This window comes from Cryptotermes secundus, unplaced genomic scaffold, assembly GCF_002891405.2.
Source record: "Cryptotermes secundus unplaced genomic scaffold, Csec_1.0 scaffold30, whole genome shotgun sequence".
Lineage (NCBI taxonomy): Eukaryota > Metazoa > Arthropoda > Insecta > Blattodea > Kalotermitidae > Cryptotermes > Cryptotermes secundus.
In genome coordinates this window covers 403,331-424,552 of record NW_019739593.1, presented here as the reverse complement: position 1 = coordinate 424,552, position 21,222 = coordinate 403,331, and the positions used below count along the sequence as shown (strand labels likewise).

The following is a 21,222-nucleotide window of genomic DNA, read 5'->3' as shown; positions in this document are numbered from 1 at the left end:
TCGTAGTGTGAATCTGTGAACTTGTTAATCCTTGCGTGATGTCACTAATCGGAAAGTTAGCTTCCGTTAGTCCATGCTGCCATCTAATGGCCCACGCGTTTATGGGAATTTTCGTTTGAGTGCAGTGCTGGGAAGGATTAAAATCTAGAGACGTGTTCGGGAGAGAAATAATTGAGGGTATATTTCATATATAAATAATTAGTCCTGAGTTAGCAGAACTGAATCGTATTATAGAATGACTCTAAATCCAGCATATGAAGCCATCGGGAAAGGCTTTGTTCAGCAATACTATACAATCTTCGACGACCCTGTCCAGCGACCAAATTTAATAAATATGTATAATGTAAGTGAAGATACAATATATTGGTAAAGTGCATGAACGGTAATAAAATTTTGTATATTGTAAGTCAGCTCGATGAATATGGGGTTAAAAGAGTAACATATGCCAACCATAACCATAAAATTTGTATAATGGAAGATCTCTTAACAGCACATGGCTCGTCTGCCTTTCAAATGTGAAGAATCATCTTCATCCTGAGAAGTGATTAATAATTTTTCAGCATGTGTATTAGTGTAAATTATTGAAACAGTAGGATAGCTGTGAATACAAAGATAAGATATTTGTATTTGTGTATGTAATACTTAATATTTTGAAGGCTATCTTTCCTACGTTTAATATTAAGTATAAATTTGGAAGTCTGTTTCATCAACAGGCATAACACATTAAAATTGTTGTGACTTCTTTGACGAAGCTTGTGTTTATAGACGATTTCTCGCATAAGTTGTATATTTAGATGTCCATAGTACTGGAAACTGCAAACCGAAATACAGTGTAAGTTATGAATGCATGGGGTACGTTTTGTTTCATGAAGTTCAAAAGTGCGATTGAGATCTGTTGCGGGTTATGTTCTGCATTCATATGAAGTTAATATGATAAATAAAATGCAATCATTGGTAAAATGTTGTAGTCTGGCAAAATCTTGGATACTGCTAAATAAGGCTACTGTTCAAGATTCATCAGCAATGCAAATTTGCAGGTAGTATTTTAGAATAAAATATGGCATACTTTGTTTCCAGTATGACGAATCAACACAAATATTGCTATGAAAATTAAGTCAGACAGCTACTTGTCATAAAAATTACATTTACAGTTTTGTGAAAGCAGATGCAATTATTGAGAACATCATATTAGTGTGCAGAGTAATGGTATTAGGGTAGTACTGGTAAGGTGTGCCATGCTGTATGAGAGTTGTAATGCCAAGTTCAGGGTTTTTTTTGCATGCTTTATTTGCAGGACTTCCTGCAAGATGCAGATGGGAAAAATTAGGGCTACCTCCTATTCTCCTCCCTTTTTTATCCATCACTTAGGTCCCATTCCTCAGCTGTCTGCAGATATGTTCACATGATGTCACTGTGTTGCTATCTAGGCTGTCTATGTTCTGTTACTAAGTTCCAAGCCTCATATGAACCAAAATAGTTAGAAACATTAGCATGATTTGTCATTTGGTGTATTGACTTGGGGAACTTATGCTTTAACAAATAACAGTTAACAATGGACAGACAAGTAAATGTATCATACAGTTCAAGTTATTACACAATTTACATAAACTTTCAAGTGTGCCAAAGAAATTGAAAATAGATATGTAGCAAGCCATTTGAAAGTATTTCAATTCAGGTAGCTTATTTGAGAGCCTTCTGTAAATCAGTCAGTCATTCAGGCAAAAGTGTCATGCACTGCTCAAGTCAGATCTGCTTGAGCATTGTGATGTTGGTAAACCAGTAAATTATACAGTAAAACTGACCTGGATTGCAGTAGATGCTGGAAATGCTCTCTATTACTCTATGTGTATTTCTGGCAGCTCTGTCAAAATTATGTTTGTGTTTTGACATTCTCCCTGAGAAATAGAGTAAACTTCCCTTTGTTGTAATGATTTTGAAGCCCTGATCTCCTGTGCTAGGCATCAGGGATTTTCAGGGAGAATGTTCAAGCCTGGTGCTGATTTCATCTACCTTCTCTTAAATGAACACTCAAGAATTTTGGTGTGGCTCATATTGGTACAGTTGGTCAAAGTCGCATTGCGAATGACGGTCAGTCAGTCTGTCTGTCTTATGACCAGATGTTTAATTTTAGATGAAAGTTACTGTCCTGTCCATGTGGGGCGCCCTCTCTGATGAGAGGTCTGGTCTGTCATTTGTCAGTCATGGTCGATAGTATTAGACCATTGTCACTATGTACACTTATTTACAATTAAGTATTAATATCTAGTATGTAAAGACCCTGCCAGTATTTATATACATTTTCATGGAAAGCTCTTTTGTATGGAACTCTGACATCCTAAAATTTAAGCTGGAATGTTCTTGTTACTTTCTTGTACAACCCCATTTCACATTGGTATCATACATGAACATTTGTTAGTTCAGCGTGTGGCTTACATGTGGAATTTTGGTACACGAAGTAACTGAATCATGACTGGTTATGGCATAGATCAGATATACTAGTGACACACTGTAGCTGCTCAAATTTGATCCATGGTCCAGTTATGTAGAATCTATGGTGGAAAAAGTGGCATTGGGGCTGGTTTTCTCCAAGAACGTTTCACTTGCCAAGTCTTTCCATCAGCCGGTTCGCATCCAATAATCTTATGATGCTATATTGTCACGATACTGACAGCATTGTTAAATAACCAACTTAAAAATGTAACATTGGTAACAGGTAGCTCTGGTTTTGAGAGTAGGCTCGCTTATGATCTGTAAGCTCACTAGCTGTTCAGTGGTTTATTGGAGTGAAATTAAAGATAACTAATAATGTGTATACACATTTGGTTTGTTGGCCACAGTACAGTTCTGAATGTGCGCAAACTAATCTGCCATGAGTAGCTCATGGAATTTCCAAAGGCTGAACAACTTGCTGTAGAATCTCAAATAACCCCCCTGTATATCAGACTGTGATATGTATAGTGTGTTGCAACTTATCATGTTTTAAAAAACCTGTTAACAGGCGAACGGTCCGCCATGTTTAAAAGCGAAAAACCTTTTAAAGGGTGCGTGGTCCGCAAAGTGTTCAGCAGTAAAAACTGTCAGTCATTAGCTACAGAATCTGTTTGGCCTGTTGCAAGGAAAGAATGCCAAAAATGTGAAATTGCTGTTGTACACAATTTAGGTTCCAACTTCATAATTCTGAAACTTCATTATTTTTATTAGGTCACTTTTCAATGCAGACTCTTTATAAGTACCTTATCAGTGCATATTCTTGCAGGTACATTCATTAGCAGAATCAGATTCATCAGTTGAAAGGAATTCACAGTCATTTTGTTAGATACAGTTGTATCAGAACCATACAAGCTGAATACTTGACACGGAATGTGAAAAAGAATGGATTTTTAGTGCAGTCTACTCTTTCTTATTTATTTCCTCATTATTCCCTGTAGAATAGAAATGGAACACGTATTCAATAAATTCCCTAAATACCACATGAAAATTTAATAGATTTTAGTGCCAAAGTAGGGAGGGAAGACATTTTCAAACCAACAACTGGGAATGAGAGTTTGCATGAAATTAGTAATGATAATGGAGTTAGAGTTGTAAACTTTGCCACATCAAAAAATCTAACTGTCAAAAGTACAATGTCCCCGCATCATAACATCCATAAATTTTTTTTTTCATTTCACGCATCTTGTGTTACAGTATACAACCTCTTTATTATATCCGTCACAACACAACTAATATTAAGATCAGATCATTTTCGGCCCTGCTACAGGTAAACATTTGTCTGATAATTTCCCTATCTAGAGTGGTCTGAAACAAGGAGATGCTTTATCTCCACTGATTTTCAAACTTTGCTTTAGAATATGCCATTAAGAAGGTCCAGGAAAACCAGGTGGGACTGAAATTAAATGAGACACATCAGATGTTGTTCTGTACTGATGATGTGAATCTACTGGGTGATAATATAGATACCGTGAAGAAAAACACAGACTTTAATTGACGCTGGTAAGGAAGTTGGTCTAACGGTAAACCCGGAGGAGACTGAGTATATGTTGCTGTCTCATTGCCAGAAGGAAGGGCAAAATCATGACATGAAGATAGGTAACAGATGTTTTGAAAATGTGGCACAGTTCAGATATTTGGAAATGATTATAACAAATCAATACCTTATTCGGGAGGAAATTAAAGGAAGATTGAATTCAGATAATGCTTTCTACCATTCAGTCCAGAACCCTTTGTCCTGTCTGCTGTCTAGAAACATAAACAGTAGAATATATGAAAGTATAATTTTGCCTGTGGTTCTGTATGGGTGTGAAACTTGGTCTCTGACATTAAGGAAGGGCCATAGACTGATGGTGTTTGAGAACAGGACGTTGAGAATATTTGGACCAAAGAGAGATGAAGTGACTGGAGGTTGTAGAAAACTTCATAATGAGGAGCTTCATAAATTGTACACTTCACAAAATATAATTAGAATGATCAAGTCAAGGAGGATGAGATTGGCAGGACATGTAGCTTGAAGGGGTAGAAGAGGAATGCATATAGGATATTGATGGGAAGATCAGAAGCAAAGAGACCACTACGAAGACCAAGATATACATAGGTGGATACTATTAAAATGGATCTTAGAGAGAAAGAATGAGATGGTATGGATTGGATTGATGTGGCTCAGGATGGGTACCAGTGGTGGGCTTCTGTGAACATGGTAATGAATCTTCAGGTTCCACAAAATGCTGGGAAGTTCTTGAGTGACTGCACAAGTGATGACTTCTCAAGAAGGACTCAGCTCCATGAGTGGTTCCCCCTCATTATTTACTTATTGTTTATTGCCTCAAGTGCACAATTATTTTTAGAGATGATGCTGTATTAAATACGAGTGTAAAATTACAGAAATTGTATTTGTAATTGATTGTAATTTTACACTGAATTAGTGAACGTATTTTTTTCATTCCTACAGTTAGTCTCCATCAACTGTAACTGAATTATTCTGGTGCATATATATGAATGCCCTTAGAACAGGAGGTAAACTGACATAGGTGGATGCTGTTTGCAATATGAGAACCCAACTTCTTGTGCATTGTGTTCCATACATTTGGGGTCTTAATACAAGGAAGAACCAAAAGATTACTCATTTATCCCAGAAAGTTGCTCATGCTGTACTGAATAGAACCGACCTTTTTCTATCTTAACAGTTTTATGTATAAGAAATGTAGATAGTCAGTTTGTGTTGCTGTTTACCAGAACCCATTGTCTAACTTTATTTTTAATATAATTGATTAAGTTTAGTATGTCTGAGTTGAAATAGTAATGCATTTACTTTTCAGACTGAAAGTTCATTCATGACATTTGAAGGACTTCAAATACAAGGGGCTGTAAAAATTATGGAGAAACTAACTGTAAGTAGAAAAGAAAGGAATGATATGAAACTGAATATGTCATTTCAGCATATATGTAACATAGCACCAAGTAATATGAAGGAGTGACTTGAGCGTACTTTTGTGAAATTGACCTTTGAGAAGTGCTTAAGATTCGGAAGTCGATAAACAGATTTCATTCACATAATTTAAATTATTGCATTACATGTTCTTTGAAATATGTTCTAGATTTTTGGCGTACTTTCGTTATCTTGAAAAAATAATAAGCTTATGTAGTTGCCATGTTGTCTATGTGTTCCCCCATTAAGTTTTGAATGCCTGAACCAGTGCTTATGATACTTGGTGTGTATGTCATGGCACCTGAGCCCATCTCAGTGGCCTACTTCATATATCCCTCCTGTCAGTCTGTGTGTCTGTATGTGTATCTCGCTATCATTGCTAGACAGTGGCTAGGTAAAAATGATATTGCAGCAACATGCACACACGCAACAATAGAAGAATTGTTGGATGCTTCATTTTCTGTGCAGTCTGTGTTGTATCACAGGAACATTTGTTATGTTTAATTTTTCCTGTATCAGATTATACATTTTAGGGAAATATTATGAGTATGACCTTCATACCACCTTCACTACTAATGGGATGTTATTTTTTTCTAAGGACGTCTTTTTCTCATTGAATAACTTTCTGTCATGTGTACAGTCAATGTTAATGTTGTAGAGGGTGTAACTGAAAGATGCAGACAAACTTTGGGCATGAGTTTGCATACCAAAACAAGAAAAATGTCCATATCAGCATGTGCCTGAATTTGTGAGTTATAGCTGAAAGAGTGAGTACTTTTGTAATAAGTGCTCAAAATGTCTTTCATGAGATTCATTGCATGCCTTGCAACATCTCATCATCAGTTTAAAGATTCTGTGATAGTTGTAGTGTTATCAGTATTCACAATCAGCACCAGTGATTAGAGGAGGATCCTCTTGGTGTAATCCATTGTATAGACACCAGCAGCAGTTCAGCATTAATGTGTGGGCAGGGGTTGTTGGTGATTGTTCGGTAGGCCCACATTTTCGTCATTGGCATACAGACAACCACTACTGAGATTTCCTTGTACATGATCTGCTGTTTGTTAGTTCGTCTTTTTGGGGGGATTTGTTACTGTTAGTGTCTTAGACTCTATAGCGTTGAATGGTAGGATCACAATTAAATAACTCATTCGTAAGGATTTGGAAGGAACTAGGCATTGCCTAAACAGGTATAATCCTAACATTTTCCTACAGGGACTGAGGAAAACCATAGAGACCCTCAGGCTAGCTGGTGACATGCACAAGATTTGAAACAGGTACTGCTCAAAGTCAAATTCGGAGTGTTACCACTACACCCACCCTCTCACTATTATTTGTTAGTACACTCAACTCTCGATTATCCGGGATAATGGTGGGGATGGAAATCACGATTAATCGAAAACCTGGTTAAGACAAATTTTATTAAAAGTAGTACTGTAATACTGTACCTTCATAATACTATAGGCCTACCTGTATTTAAATTTATTCAACCTCATTTTTATGTCATCTCATGGCCTATTTAATACTTTTTTTACGTTACACTGAAGTATGAATTAGTTATTTCAATCACAGTGCTCAACAACATCCAACACTTAACACTTAAAAAATTTAATATTGTTGTTTGCTTTTTCGCGGCATTTTCCTCTTTACGGATATCCGTACGAAGCCTACATAATATTAGCTTGTCACTTAATAAACTGTTCTCTTCACTCTCAAGATAGTCTAGTAAGGATTCCAAATGATTAAGAGCAGAACTGTCCACCTCTTCCTCATTCTCACTTTTCTTTTTTCAAATCTCGAACAGTTTGTTCTCCAATACTGTATTGCATTGCTAATTGTTTAACTACACTTCTTTTTCCCAACTGATTGATAATTTCAAGTTTCTGTTGAATACTTAACACAACACGTTTCCTTTTACACCCTGACATTTTGCTAACGCACTTAAAGATCGATACAAAGAGACTAACTGGGGTGATGTATCTCTCCTTGAAACTTTCCACAAATCCTTGCATTCTTTCACCCCCACCTTAGAACATTGTATTAGCATAACGGGACCAAAGAATGCACACTAGTGCGAAAATAGTGTTCCAGCTCACCATGTGAAACAAAAGTGAATGAATATTAAACAACATATAAGCCTCAAAAAAACCTCAGTATCCCCGGTTAATTGGCCCCCGGATAATCGAGAGTTCACTGTACTTTTCAAACAAACTGCCTCAATCATCGTCACTGGCACAACAGCCCTTTATTAGCCCTGGCCTTCCTCAGGATTGATTGCCATTCTTCTCCATTCGATGCTACATTCCTCCAGTTCTTTACACCCAAAATTCTTATGTCCTGCCACACACATTTTTCCCATCTCAATCTTGGTCTTCCCACTTTCCTATTTCCTTCTGGTTTAGTATTAAGTATTTTCTTAATCGTTCTGTCTCGCTGGCATGTATTATGTGTCCAGCCCATTCAAGCCTTTTCACCTTTATAAATCCAATAATGTCTGGTTCATTAAACAGTTTGTATAGCTCATGATTATACCTCTTCCTCTATATTCCATTTACTTCCACTGGTCCAAAGATATATATCAAGATCCTCCTTTCAAATATACTTAACAGTCTTTCATCCAATCTTGACAGTGGCCAGATCTCAGAGGCATAAGATAGCACTGATGTTATAAGTACTGTATACATCATAGTTTTGGTTTTCCTGGGTATTAGTTGGGATTTCAGGTGTTTCTTAAGGCCATGGAGACATTTATTTGCCGCAAGTACACACTTTTTTATTTCATCACTGATGTCATTTTTATAGTTAACTTCTGATCCAAGGTAAGTAAAACTACATACAACCTGAAATTTATATGAGCCAATTTCAATATATGCAGGTCCATTAGCACAGTCTTTCTTGGTTACCAGCATGTACTTTGTTCTATTTTGGTTAATTTGTAGATTCATCTTTTTTGCTGCTCTTTCCAATTTAAGAAAAGCTTCTTTCATAGATTTTTGTGTTCTACCAATTATATCAATATCGTCTGCAAATGCCAAAATTTTAACTGACTTATAGAATATAGTTCCCCTTGTTTTGATGCCTGCATCTCTAAGTACCTTCTCTAATGCTATATTGAACAAAAGGCAGGCTAGAATCCCCTTGTTGAACTCCATTTCTAGTTATTGTAGGGCTGGACAACATATTTTGAATCTTAATTTGGCATTGGGTCTTTCTCATAGTGGCTCTGACTAAGGCGATTAACTTCCGTGGAATGTGCATCTCTTCCATTGCCAGAAAAAGACTATCACTATCTATGGAGTCATAGACTGATTGGAAGACAATGAAAAGATGATGTGTTTCAATTTGGAATTCATTACACTTTTCAAGGACCTGGCGAATAGTGAAAATCTGATCGTTAGTTGATCTTCCTTAATGAAACCCACATTGGTAATCACCAATTATGCCTTCCACAAAGGGAGAGAGTCTGTTAAATAGAATGCTGGAAAATATTTTATATGCTATGCACAGCAGACTAATTCCTCTATAGTTAGAGCATACCATGACATCGCCTTTCGTATCGATAGGGCACACAATACTTAGGTTTCATTCCTCTGGGATTATTTCAGTTATCCATATCTTAACTATTAGCTGATGTAAGTGCTTAGCATATTCTGGGCCTGCAAATGTCATTAATTCTGCCGTGATGAGATCCATTCCTGGAGCTTTATTAGTTTTCAATTTTTTAATAGCTTGTTCTACTTCTTTTATGGTTTTCACTGGCTCTTCAGCTTCAAAATTTCTTTGATTCTGGTCTATGGTCTATATACATAAGTCATTGCCCACTTTGGCATTCATGTCCCCTATGATTATTTTACAATCCCTTTTTGGACATTTGCCATATATTTCATCCAATTCACCATAAAAGGAGTCTTTCTCCTCATCACTTTTATCTTCAGTTGGGGCATGTGTGCAAATAAGGCTATAGTTAAAAATACTTTCCCTTAATTCGTAGCCTACATGTTCTGCGAGATTTTGCCTGGAAGTCTAAAATAAGATGCTTCCTTTTTTTATTAACAATAAAACCTGTTCCAAACACGTGACTCTTCTTCTGACAGCTATAGAGTACAACATGATCCCTCTTTTCCATGACTCCTTTACCCAACCACCTCAGTTCTTGCATAGCAGTGATATCTGGTTTATAGCTATCACGTTGTTCCAGTAGCATTTTTACTGCTTGGGCTCTGTAAAGAGATAATACATTCCAAGATCCAATTCTCACATCCTTTAAACATTTTCCAGGTCGTCTTGAATAGGTCCGTCCAGCTACTCTTTCCTCAGATTTCTGAACAGTTTAGTTTTTACAGTGTGAGGTTGTTGGCCTCACGCCCAACCCCCAACCTGGAGGACCAGGGTATCCCTTTCTGTCTGGCTCCTACCCCTTGACCTGTCTGGCATGGGTGGCCCTACCAGTAACTACGCTACCGCTGGCATAGCTCTCAGGTTCTCAGGAGCTCTCAAACCCCACCACCACAATAAGGTGGAGATACCATTGGTGGGGAACTGCCTCAATACTAGCTTTAATTTGAAGTACTGTGCCAGGAGATACTAACAGTAGCCTCTGCTAGTGCACTTTCAGTCCTGTAAACATTTACAGCATGTAATAAAACATTGTATGGTAGTTGAACATTTGTCTTTTACACGATTTAAGATGACACTATTATTTTAATGCCACAGTAGGAAAGACCACCATAATAAATTTGGTAGTTTCATCGAAGTATGATATTTTATGTATGATAGAGTAATTTGGAGATTTTGAGATAAATTTTTATCTGTTGTATTTTGATTAATTTACTTCTAAAATATATAGAATCTGTAGCTGAAGTAGAAATATGCTGTCTGTGACAGCAAAGTGATAGTTTACAGCATGTAAAGGCAACAGTGCAGGGGTTTCACCTGCATGTGGCACCAGCTCTCTGTGCTTAAAGAGAACTTCATTATTGATTACTGTAAAAAGGTATCACAGACTTAACATGATTTATAAGACCTCTTGACTTCTTGTTGTGGATACCTGCTTTCAGTCCTGTCTGTGTGGGATCTGTGGTGGAAAAAGTAACGAGTTTGTCTCTGATACTTCGGCTTTTTCAGACAACTCATTACTTCAGCAATGTTTGGTAGTCGTTTATCATTACTCCTGAAATATTCCAGATCAACCAGCACTTTACAGTATTAAGCCTTGGTGGTCTGATGAGGCTTCACATCTAACTGGGCCCTTGGTTGGTCTCAGATGAAGTTTAGATTTTAATTTGTGCCTAAATAGTACTGTGATTTCACTCTTATCAGTAATTAAAATGTAATGAAAATAGTTTTAGCTTCTTTTGAAAGTCATGATTTATGAAAATATTGTGTATTGTCCCATGACTTAACTAGTCACTCTGCTGTTGCATACAGTGAAATCTTATAAATGAACTTAACAACATTATGATGTTATGGAGTTAACATTTTGCAGCTTCACTTATAAAAACTACATTTTAATTTGCAAATGTTTCTCTTAATGCAGATTTTATTATGCCTACCAGCATAGTTTCAGTATATCTAATGTAGTTCGTTACAAGTGCTGGATCAGGGATTAAGTATTAATTTCTCTTGTAACTTCTGTTGTGATAATAATATGGCTGGTTATGCAAGCACACACTTCCAGGGTGATAGCTGATTATGGAGCATTGGTAGACAAGGGAAGATAAAGCTATTTGTAGAAAAGTATGTCCAATTTCCACTTGGCTGCAGAAGGCCTACATAAAATACGAGTATCCTGGGATGAACTGGGAGAAACTGGCATAGTTTTAACACACGCTCATACAAGCGCACGCCCACACACACACACACGCACTCTTTTTCACTCTCTCTGTTCATAATTTACAATAAACTTTGCAATGGAATTTGTATAGAAGGCAACATGACAACCTGTAATGCCCAATGTCGTTATATTTACTGGTAAGTAGGGGAACATATGTAAATGTTGTCTCTTATTTTTTCTCTTTTCAGAGTCTAAGTTTCCAAAAAATAAATAGAGTCATTACAGCTGTCGATTCTCAACCAATGTTCGATGGAGGAATTCTTATAAATGTTCTTGGAAGACTACAGGTAGTGATGTGTAATTAGTATGATTGATATTACGCTAGTCATTAATAAATAAGTACTTTGAAGACAGACTTGTTTAGAATATACAGGGAGATTCTTACCTTTGTTGACTGGTTCATGACTCTGCGCTTCACGGTGACCAGTGCACCACTGGCTGCAAGGCACATGTGAATTTTGCTGATGAATCATTATGCCCGATGGCTGATAGCATTTGGAATTGAGGGAAATTATTAACTTTGTGGACCACTTGACAGCACTATGTTTCACAGCAAACAGTGTGGTTCATGTGTGGGAATTTGTTTATGATTTGAAAGCAGTGGCCAGCAGTTAGCTCCATTAGCTCTTTGTTCTCAGTTACAATTAGTGAGGAGTGTGTTCATCATAGTGTGGTATACTTTAGAACAACATGTATTTCTGTATGACACCAATGCGAAATATGGATCTTCTAGAAAGTGGTGGCGAGAGTTTCAACGTAATTTCGTGATGAAAGAGTTCCCAGCAGGCAAATAAACTTAGATCAGCGGGACTCTTATAGACAAGAAATAAAAACATAAATGCTGAATGCTTACTGAGGAAACATTAGATGAGATAGGAGCCAGACTTGGACATACACCTGGAAAATTACTGAAATGTCTAGTTCAAGAGACTGGAATGACAAAGTCTAGTGCAAGAAGTGCAACAACGCAATTGCTGAAACTTGGATCCTATAAAACAAGAGTAATCCACTTCTTGCAGATGCATGATCCCACCAGCGGGGTTCATTTTTGCAGTTGGTTTCTACAGTCTTTTGTTGAAAGTGAGATTGCTCCGCAGTTGACATTCTTTTCTGATGAAGCGTGGTTTCACTTGCAGGGATACATAATATGCAAAATAATCACTACTAGAGTTCACAGGATCCACATTAACCCATGAAGTTCCACTCCATCCATTGAAAGTTGTGTCTGGTGTGCTGTAAGTGAAAGAAGGATTGTTTAGCCTGTGTTTTTTAGTGAAATAGTTAATTGTGAAATATATATATAGATCTTCCTCAGGAAATTCTTTCCAGAGTTAAAAGAAAAAGGAAGACTATGAATGGTTTCAGCAAGACTCAGCTGCTGCTGTACATATGTTTATGTAGGCTTTGTCCTATGTGTTCGGGGACAGAATTATCAGCAGTGGTATTTGGCCAGCACTTTCGTCGAATCATAATCCTTGTGATTTTTCATCTGGGGTTGTTTGAAGGACAGAGTTTACAACAGTAAGCCATGAATGGAAGAACTGAAAGGAAGTATTTGTAGGAAAATTGCAAATATTCCTTCAGATCAACTTCAGAGGGTAAATCAGAACCTCTTCTGCCAGTGTGAAGAATGTCGACATGTAAAGGGACAGCATTTTCAACACTTCTATGATCTGTGAATTGTAACTACGTCATTCCGAACATTATCAGCCAACATACATATTGATTCATCAGCAGAATTTATATGTGCTTTGCAACCAACAGTGCACTGGTCGCCTTGAAGCACAGAGCTGTGAACCGGCCAACAAAGTTAAGAACTGCCCTGTCTATGATGAGTTACTAAGACTAATGGAATGGTTCTTGAATAAGCAAGCCAATGTTAATAACTTGTTCTCCAGACGGATGAGGATCCGCCACACGCCTATATCCAGACCTTTGTGCTGAAGCCAATAGGGACCAGTTTTTATGTGCAGCATGATCTCTTCCGACTTGCATTACACGACAGTGTCTAGATAAATTGTTACCTCATCAACATACACATTACCTCATGGTAGGCAAGATAACTTCATATCTTGTGGTCTTGTGTGTGTTTTGTTTTGTTTGCTATGTAGTCAGTGAGTCTGAAAGTTTATGATAATGGTTGATTCATTATATCACTATTACCTCAGACATTGCCCATTGTGTGAGATACATTTGATATGCATGATCCTTCAGGAATTATCTCCAGATGACAGAATAGAGCAAACTCCCAGATGCTGTGTCTTTCAAATATCCCTTAGACCATGGACAATGTCCAGTAAATGGTGTGTTCAAGTTCTAAGGTCTCCGATTTTTCTTCTCACACAATAATCATACAAAAAATTTGAAACTTCTGTCACTTTTCAACGTAATCTCCCTGCTTCTGTACACATTTTTCACAACGTCGACACCATGATTCCATGGCTGCTGCGAACGCTTCTGTAGGAGTCTGTTTTGACCACTGGAAAATTGCTGATGCAATAGCGGCACAACTGGTGAATGTGCGACCACGGAGTGTGTCTTTCATCGTTGGGGAAAGCCAAATATCGCTAGGAGCCACATCAGGTGAGTAGGGAGCATGAGAAACCACTTCAAGGTTGTTTTCACAAAGAAACTGCTGCGTCGCGTACGTCCGATGCACTGGTGTATTGTCCTGGTGAAAGAGCACACGTGCGGCCTTTTCCGACCGTTTTTCTCGCAGTGCTGGAAGGAGCTTGTTCTTCAAATCATCTTGGTAGGATGCACCTGTCACCGTAGTGCCCTTTGGAACGCAGTGAGTAAGGATTATGCCATGGCTGTCCCTAAACATGGCCACCCTAATTTTTTCAGCACTGGCGCTTACCTGAAATTTTTTTGGTTGCAGTGAGTCTGTGTGCTTCCATTGAGCTGACTGGTGCTTCGTTTCAGGATTGAAAAACGGCATCCATGTCTCATCCATTGTCACAATTGACGAAAAGAAAATCCCATTCATGTCTTCATCATGTATCAACATCGCCTGACAAATTGCCATGCACGCAGCCTTGTGGTCGTCCACCAGCATTTGTGGCACCCACCTGGAGGACACTTTCCGCATTCACAGGTCTTCATGCAGGATTGTGTGCACAGATCGCACGGAAATGCCAACTTTGGAGGCGACCCACTCAATCGGTGATCCTCCAAAACAACTTTCTCAACTCGTTTGACCATGTTGTCAGACCTGCTAGTGCGAGGCTGAGATTGTTTTGGTTCGTTGTCACATGACGTTCAGCCTTCTTTGAACTGTCGCACCCACAAACGCACATTTTTCACATTCATGACACCATCACCACATGTCTCACTCAACTGGCGATGAATTTGAATGGGTGCCGCACCACGCAAGTGGAGAAAACGAATGATTACTCGCTGTTCTTGTAACAAAAACGTCGCCATTTTAGGTATCAAAATCACTCCTCACTCTTGCTGCCACCACGAGAGTTCTGTGTGCCGTACAGTGCTGCCATCTCTGTCACGCATTCACAAAGAGTGCACACATATTTTAAACTAAATCACATATGTCTATCTGCTCCCAGTCCTGAGAAAAAAAATCGGAGACCTTAGAACTTGAAAGCCCCTCGTATAATATTGGTATAATGGTACATCATAATGGCACCTGTCACTGCAGCTTGTGTTCATTGATGCCTGTGCTAGCTCATATTGGAAAGTTTATTCTAGTTTGGTGCCATCCAACTTGCATGACAGACATTCTGTTTTGTGAACTGGTTCACTGAAGGAATTAGTTAGATGTTCCAGTATGTGCTTGGTTACTGTGAAACACCATGCCATTATGAAAGCTACCTATTATTCTTCATCTTCATAATTTTTCTGCCATCACTTTTGCATTTATATTATTGTAATATCTCTTTAATTTAACATGCAGTGCTGTTCTCTGTAACTTTTGTTTTTTTTTACATTTGCTCAAGCTTTATGTGGCACATTTTGTTTCACTGTAAAGGTACATACTCGTATACAGGGTGATTCAAGAACCTATGGCCATGCTTTAGAAGGTTGTTGAGGAAGTAATTTAGAGCAAAAATGTAAAAACAGTAGTTGTCTAATTCACCACTGTTTCAAAGTTACTGCATTTCAAAATTCTAATCTTGATTTCTGCTGTATTTTTGTTGTGGATTCTTTATAATATTTCAAGACAGAGCACATAATGCATTGTTTATGACTGACAGCAGAATAGTGATAACAGTGAAATAAGGTGGTTCAGTTTACTAATGCATAGTATGGGAATCTGCATTTTATGTGCATCTTTTATGATGGAAATAGCTAGAGCTTCTGGGGGGAATACCTGTATCGTCAGTATTATAAGCAACTCAACAGACATGTGTTCAAAATGGAACACCACAGTCTGAGGGAAGCAGATGTATTCATGCCACCAATACATCCTGGCCATGGCAGATGAGGGTTTCAAAATGGAGAGGAAATGTTAGATGTTATATATTCTAATCTGTAAGCTAGCACTTGGATCACACATGAAATGGGCCTTTCCTAGAGTCCATTTGGCATAAACTGCATGAGGAACAATTATATCCTGTTCAAGTACAGTTTGTGCAAGGGCTGCAGCCAGGGAACAGTAATCTTTGCCTCCAGTTCTATCAGTGGTTTCTACACAACTCCAATGAACCTGCCTTTTGCACCATGTATTGTTGACTTATAAGGCAATATTTTCAAGGAGTAGCTTAAATGTTCTCCGCAACCTACATGAATAGTCTCTGGAGAATCCTCATGTTACTTGACGCCCTTAAATTAAGCAAAAATTAGCATCAACATTTGTGCTTGAATCTTGAAGACACTTAACTAGACCATACATGAGAGTGAATCATTTTTGTGAAGCACAGTATGTTGATTTCTTTGAAAGAACACTTACCTTCTTACTGGAGGATGTACCCTCTAAATGTTCATGACAGTAGCTCCCTTCAGTTTTCACACCAAGCATGTAATTGGTGTATGAATCAGCTATATGGTCCAGTTGTCAGTTCTCTCCTGATCTGATCTCACTTGATGTTTTCTTAGAACTATTTGTTAGTTCTCACTACATGATCATACATTTGTGTTAAATGCAATGAAGAATGCAAACAAAAAGTTATTAACTTTGGTTAAATTAATTGTAATTAAAATTAATAAATAATGGTGTTAAATGGTAACTAACTGCATACATGAATGGACAGTTATTTCATTTACTTAGGAAGTGGAAAAACATAACCTGACAATGGTGATGAATTGAACAACAATATACTTGCATTTTCTGCCCCATATTATCTTCGAACAGTCTCCTAAAGTTTGGCCGAAGGACTTCTAATCACTCTGTGTATGTGCATTGCTGATTTTCACAGCTTATCATTTGTTTGTCAGATTATGTTTGTTTCTTTGAAGCAATTAATGCAAAGCATTGATACATAGATAAAGTAGTGAGGCTACAGCTGTTTAATGGTGCTTGAAATATAATATGCTTGTGGTTCAGTATGCCCTATATAAGTAAGAAGTTTGATGACTCTTCTAATAAAGAGTTGACTGGTAGGTTGTATAGCAATTTTTTATCCAGTGGAGTATCAGGGGTTCTTTCTGTTTGGAATAATGGAATTGATCACTCATCACCATCAGAAGCTGAGGCAGGGAATGAGTGGCGCCTTCAGGCACTGTGTGCATCTTTGTGGTGTTACCTTTCATGATAACCTTTGTCTTTGTCTTTTTACTGTAATTATAAGGCACATCTTTTGCCAGGTGCTTGATTTGGGAACAGATATATGCCTTATGTTTTCTTGAGAAGTAGTTTTTTTTTGAGATAAACTAATATTTCATTTTGTGTGAGTCAAGTTAATAAACAAGTGATGTATTAAATATACAGGGATGTGTATGTAACTGTGCTGAAGTCTAAGACCCATGTTCTTTGTTGGTTGCAGGCTGATGAGGATCCCCCACATGCATATTCGCAAGTATTTGTGCTGAAACCACTGGGCAATTCCTTCTTTTGCCAACATGACATCTTTCGCCTGGGTATCCATGACTCAGCTTGAAGAATGAGCACCAGTCATAACACCAAATGAATACAAAAGGCATTGCCGTTGTTGTGGATGAATAGTATGTGATGGACATATTGCCAGTACATGGTATATAAACATAAATGAATAATACTTTGAACAAGTTGTTTGAAAAAAGCTGCATTCAAGTTCAGTGAATAATGATGCATGTTAAAACCCTTCCATTCACCATGTGTTCAGAATGTGATGTCCTTATGTGATCACAGCAACTTTTCACATGACTTAACACAAGGATAAGAGTACCACAATTCTCATCAGCACCGACTTAAAGTTGCGAACACATGGTGGTTTTTGAACTTATTTAACCTTCAAGATGACAACATTGTCACATTTAGGATGCTGCGCCACCTGGGAGTTAGAAGTGTACTTTCTATGCTGATGCTAACATCTTCTAATTTTCAATCTTCGTGTGAACAAGTACCCTGTTTTGATGGAGTAAAGATGATCCTGCAGTCTGTAATAATTTAACCTCCTGATTGAAACTAAATTTCCTAACTCTAGTTATTGTTGGGAACTTTCAATTGCGTATGGCTGTGAAAGTTAAACTACATGTAACAAGGTACTTCATCTAGTATGAAGTTATGTGAATCTTGTGACATAATACTGTGCAGTGGTTTTTCAGGGCATGTTAAGGTGAGTAAGATGTTACAAATGAACTGGCTTGTATGTACATGTTGACATAAGTTTTTTAATGTTACCGGGTGGTCCACCGATCATGAGATATGTTTGTAGAAATTTAAAACAGGCTACACATCAGTTTTGATTATGTTTATTCAAAAGACTGCTTATGTCATTGCCCTCTGCTTACAAGGTCGTTCACCTTATGTTGGTGAAAAATTAATAAGATCTGTGCAGTGTATATTAAATTTGTTAGTGGGAGTGGGGATTGCCATTTAAAGTGAGCTGTAACGGATATGCCTTTTGTAGGGTAGCTTTTTTTTTTTTACATAAGTGCAAGGATTTTAAAATGTTGCTATCCCAATTTATCAATTATTATTGGAACTGGTAAGAATTTAAAATAAAGCCATTTCATGATCATTTATTGTACATTTAAATGTCATTTCATATACATTATTTCCTAGTTTACCACAAAATATTGTATAATTCATTGTTATAGTAATGGTGCTTATCTGTGAAGTTGAGGTGCCATTTACTGACAGTGCACTGAAGAAAGAAAGAAGGAAAAAACTAATAGAAATGTCAAGAGCTCGCTGAAGAGAAAGTGGGTGAAATTGGTGATAGGGTTGAACACTCTCCTTGAAAATCCGTCATGTGCTATGCACAGTGAACTGGAGTTTTACGTTTCAAGGCCACACTGTTCTGAAAATACCAGCTCAAATGATCAGTATACACCCATTACACAAACTTTATTTCGGTAATAAACTAAATAAGTGTATGAGGTACTTCAGTCATACCGCAGTTTTTGACGGATGTTGCTAATAGCATGGTATAGAAAACTATAAAAAATTGTAAGCATCACATAACATGGGAAAGGTTATTATTTAAGTCTGTTCAAAACTTTAAATTTAAAATTAAAATCCTGGTAATGTATAAAATGTGTGTCATGGGAGCTGAATGAGGAGTGGAGGTGGAATTCGCTTGCCTACTTGTGCCTCGTGTTTCATCTGGTACATTGAGGTTCCCCCTTCTAGACTGTCCCAGCAGTGTGATACATTATGGGCCACTTTTTAATTTTCTGTTGGCACCAATATGATTCTGGAAGTTCAGACATATTTATAACCATGGCTACAAGCCCTAAGAAGACAGGCTTGGTTGACTGCAGAAGGCAAGAAGAGGCTTCTTAGTTGAGACATGCATGGAGCCAGGTGTGAACCAGAGCATGCTGTTGTGAATCGCAAGTTAGTTCTGCAGGGTCAGAGAGAAGATGAAAGAGAGGACAGGGCAGTGACCGAGCAGTGGTGTTGTGGCGCTGTGAGTGGCTACTGACGGTGCTCCAAGTAATGATAAACGTTCCAGTGAATTACAAAACAGTAACATTTTTACAAGTTGTGTATGTAGTACAATGCAATGTACAGTAGTAACATTCAGTTAAGTTCTGTCATGAATTATAAAGTGGCTAGACCATTACATGCTGTTTCTTGCAATAAAGAATTCTTGATAGTTTTTTATGTAACGTTATCTGTGATGTCCATTTGGTGCTAGTTGTGTGACCAGAACATGTTGTGGAATTGACCGAGTAATTGAAAGTGTAAAGTTTTTGCAATGGTGTATGTTGATCATTCCCGAATTTTTTGCAGACAGGATGCAATACTATAAACACCTCAGCATTTGAATATAAGCTTCCTACTAAGGTGCCAGGAATTTGTGCATAACAACAGGGAGCATTTCCAGCATCTCCTCTAATCTGGGTAAGTTTATTTGTCATTTGTTAGAATTTAGGCCTCTAGCAACCTGAATCACTGTGACCTGACTGGATAGGAGCATCAGGATTGTCCATCTGAGTGGCTCATTGATTTGTGGGATGTTGTGAGGTGACTGTATCTTATAATTACAGTTCATAATTCAAGGTTTCATTAGTGAAGGATATTTAGTTTCATCCAAAGGCTGTAATTTTCCTTTATCTGTCATAAAGTAGATGTCATTATGTGTACTGTTCCTTCAGTTATTGTGAGTAGTGATTTCAGGAAAAATGAGTATGTGATCCTAATGTATGAAACCTATGTCCTAATGGCTTTTAAAAAAGGACATGTGTATGACAAATGATTTACTTCACCTTTTGTGTTATAACAACTTTTCAAGAAAGTTAGAAATATCTAGTCAGATATTGACAGTAATTGAAAGCAAATGAAGAAGTTATTAATAATACTTTTAAATCATAGTCCTGTGGAATCAGGAAAGTTCCAGCCAGATTGAGAGGCTGTCACAGGAAAACTGAAAATGTTGCTCAAAGCACATACGGAATCATAATGTGAAAAAGGAGAGCTATTGAGCATCCAAGGAAGTTAAATTTCATGCCTTATCTGTGGCTTTTATATGCTATTTAAAAGAAATGCACAAGACATATTAGGGCAGATGTCTTTCCACATCTCATCTAAGAGACTGTATTTTAAATTTAGATAAAATTTGGTACAGGAGAAAGTGACAAGCAAGTTTGATGTTTGTGTTGTATTATTATTATTATTATTATTATTATTATTATTAGAGGGGTTGGGTTTCCCCATGCACTTAGACCAGGTATTGGTCAATTGTGTGTCCCCCTTTAATTTCTGCTGTCGCCATACCCTACCAGTACTGGTGCGTGCTATCAGCCCCGTTCAGCCAACGAGGTCGGTCCTCGATACCTGATATTTCCCCCATCTACCAAAGGCATTGGGAACTACTTGGGCGGGAAACTTGTTGCCTAATTTTGCTCAGAGGTCTCCTAGACATAGAGACATGAGGATCTTTTACATGCCGTAAGTCTACGACACAGGACCCACGGCTTAAAGTCCCTCCCGGAGGACTTGTTCCCTGAATTTTTCTGCCCTTAAAAATTCCATGACCTCCGCCGCGTTTGAACCGGTGTACCTTGAGTCATGAGGTGGAAACATTACCCCTAGACTACGGAGGCTGCTTTGATGTTTGTGGTTGGAATTCGGAAGTATAATTTTGTAGTACAGTAAAATTCTTGAAGAAGAAACTAAATCTGTTGAGGAAGAAAGGGTTTGATTACAAGAAATTGTTGTAGACTTGTAGTGATAGAGAAGTATGGAAGAGAGGGAAATGAAAATAATGACATGATTAAAAATGAAATTCCTGCTTCAAAGAAACAGTTCAGAACTAGAGGTCATGAAACAAAGTGAACTGGAAGAGATTAGCAATAGTAGCAGCAGTCAGAAAATTAAAGCAATTCATAAAGGAAGTAAATGTTACATAACTAAAAAATATAT

General features: G+C 37.6%; 1 protein-coding gene across 2 annotated transcripts; it reads left to right on the top strand.

Moving 5' to 3' along the window:
* The first annotated feature begins 46 nt into the window (after nucleotides 1-46).
* Nucleotides 47-19,461, top strand: LOC111871963 (probable nuclear transport factor 2). Of its 2 annotated transcripts, XM_023865406.2 has the most exons (5): nucleotides 47-343; nucleotides 5,310-5,381; nucleotides 11,441-11,539; nucleotides 13,151-13,258; nucleotides 17,195-19,461. In XM_023865406.2, exons 1-5 carry the CDS (start codon nucleotides 236-238, stop codon nucleotides 17,306-17,308), a joined length of 501 nt encoding a protein of 166 aa, XP_023721174.1. In that variant the 5' UTR covers nucleotides 47-235; the 3' UTR covers nucleotides 17,309-19,461. The 2 variants fall into 2 exon arrangements, with proteins under 2 accessions (XP_023721174.1, XP_023721172.1); XM_023865404.2 differs by lacking the exon at nucleotides 13,151-13,258 and having other exon boundaries at nucleotides 49-343.
* The last annotated feature ends 1,761 nt before the right edge of the window (nucleotides 19,462-21,222 follow it).

Coding starts and splice junctions, on each gene's coding strand:
- LOC111871963 (XM_023865406.2), top strand. CDS start 236: ATGACTCTAAATCCAGCATATGAAGCCATCGGGAAAGGCTTTGTTCAG. Junction 5,382..11,440: donor AAATTATGGAGAAACTAACT/GTAAGTAGAAAA, acceptor TTCTCTTTTCAG/AGTCTAAGTTTCCAAAAAAT. Junction 13,259..17,194: donor GACTTGCATTACACGACAGT/GTCTAGATAAAT, acceptor TGTTGGTTGCAG/GCTGATGAGGATCCCCCACA.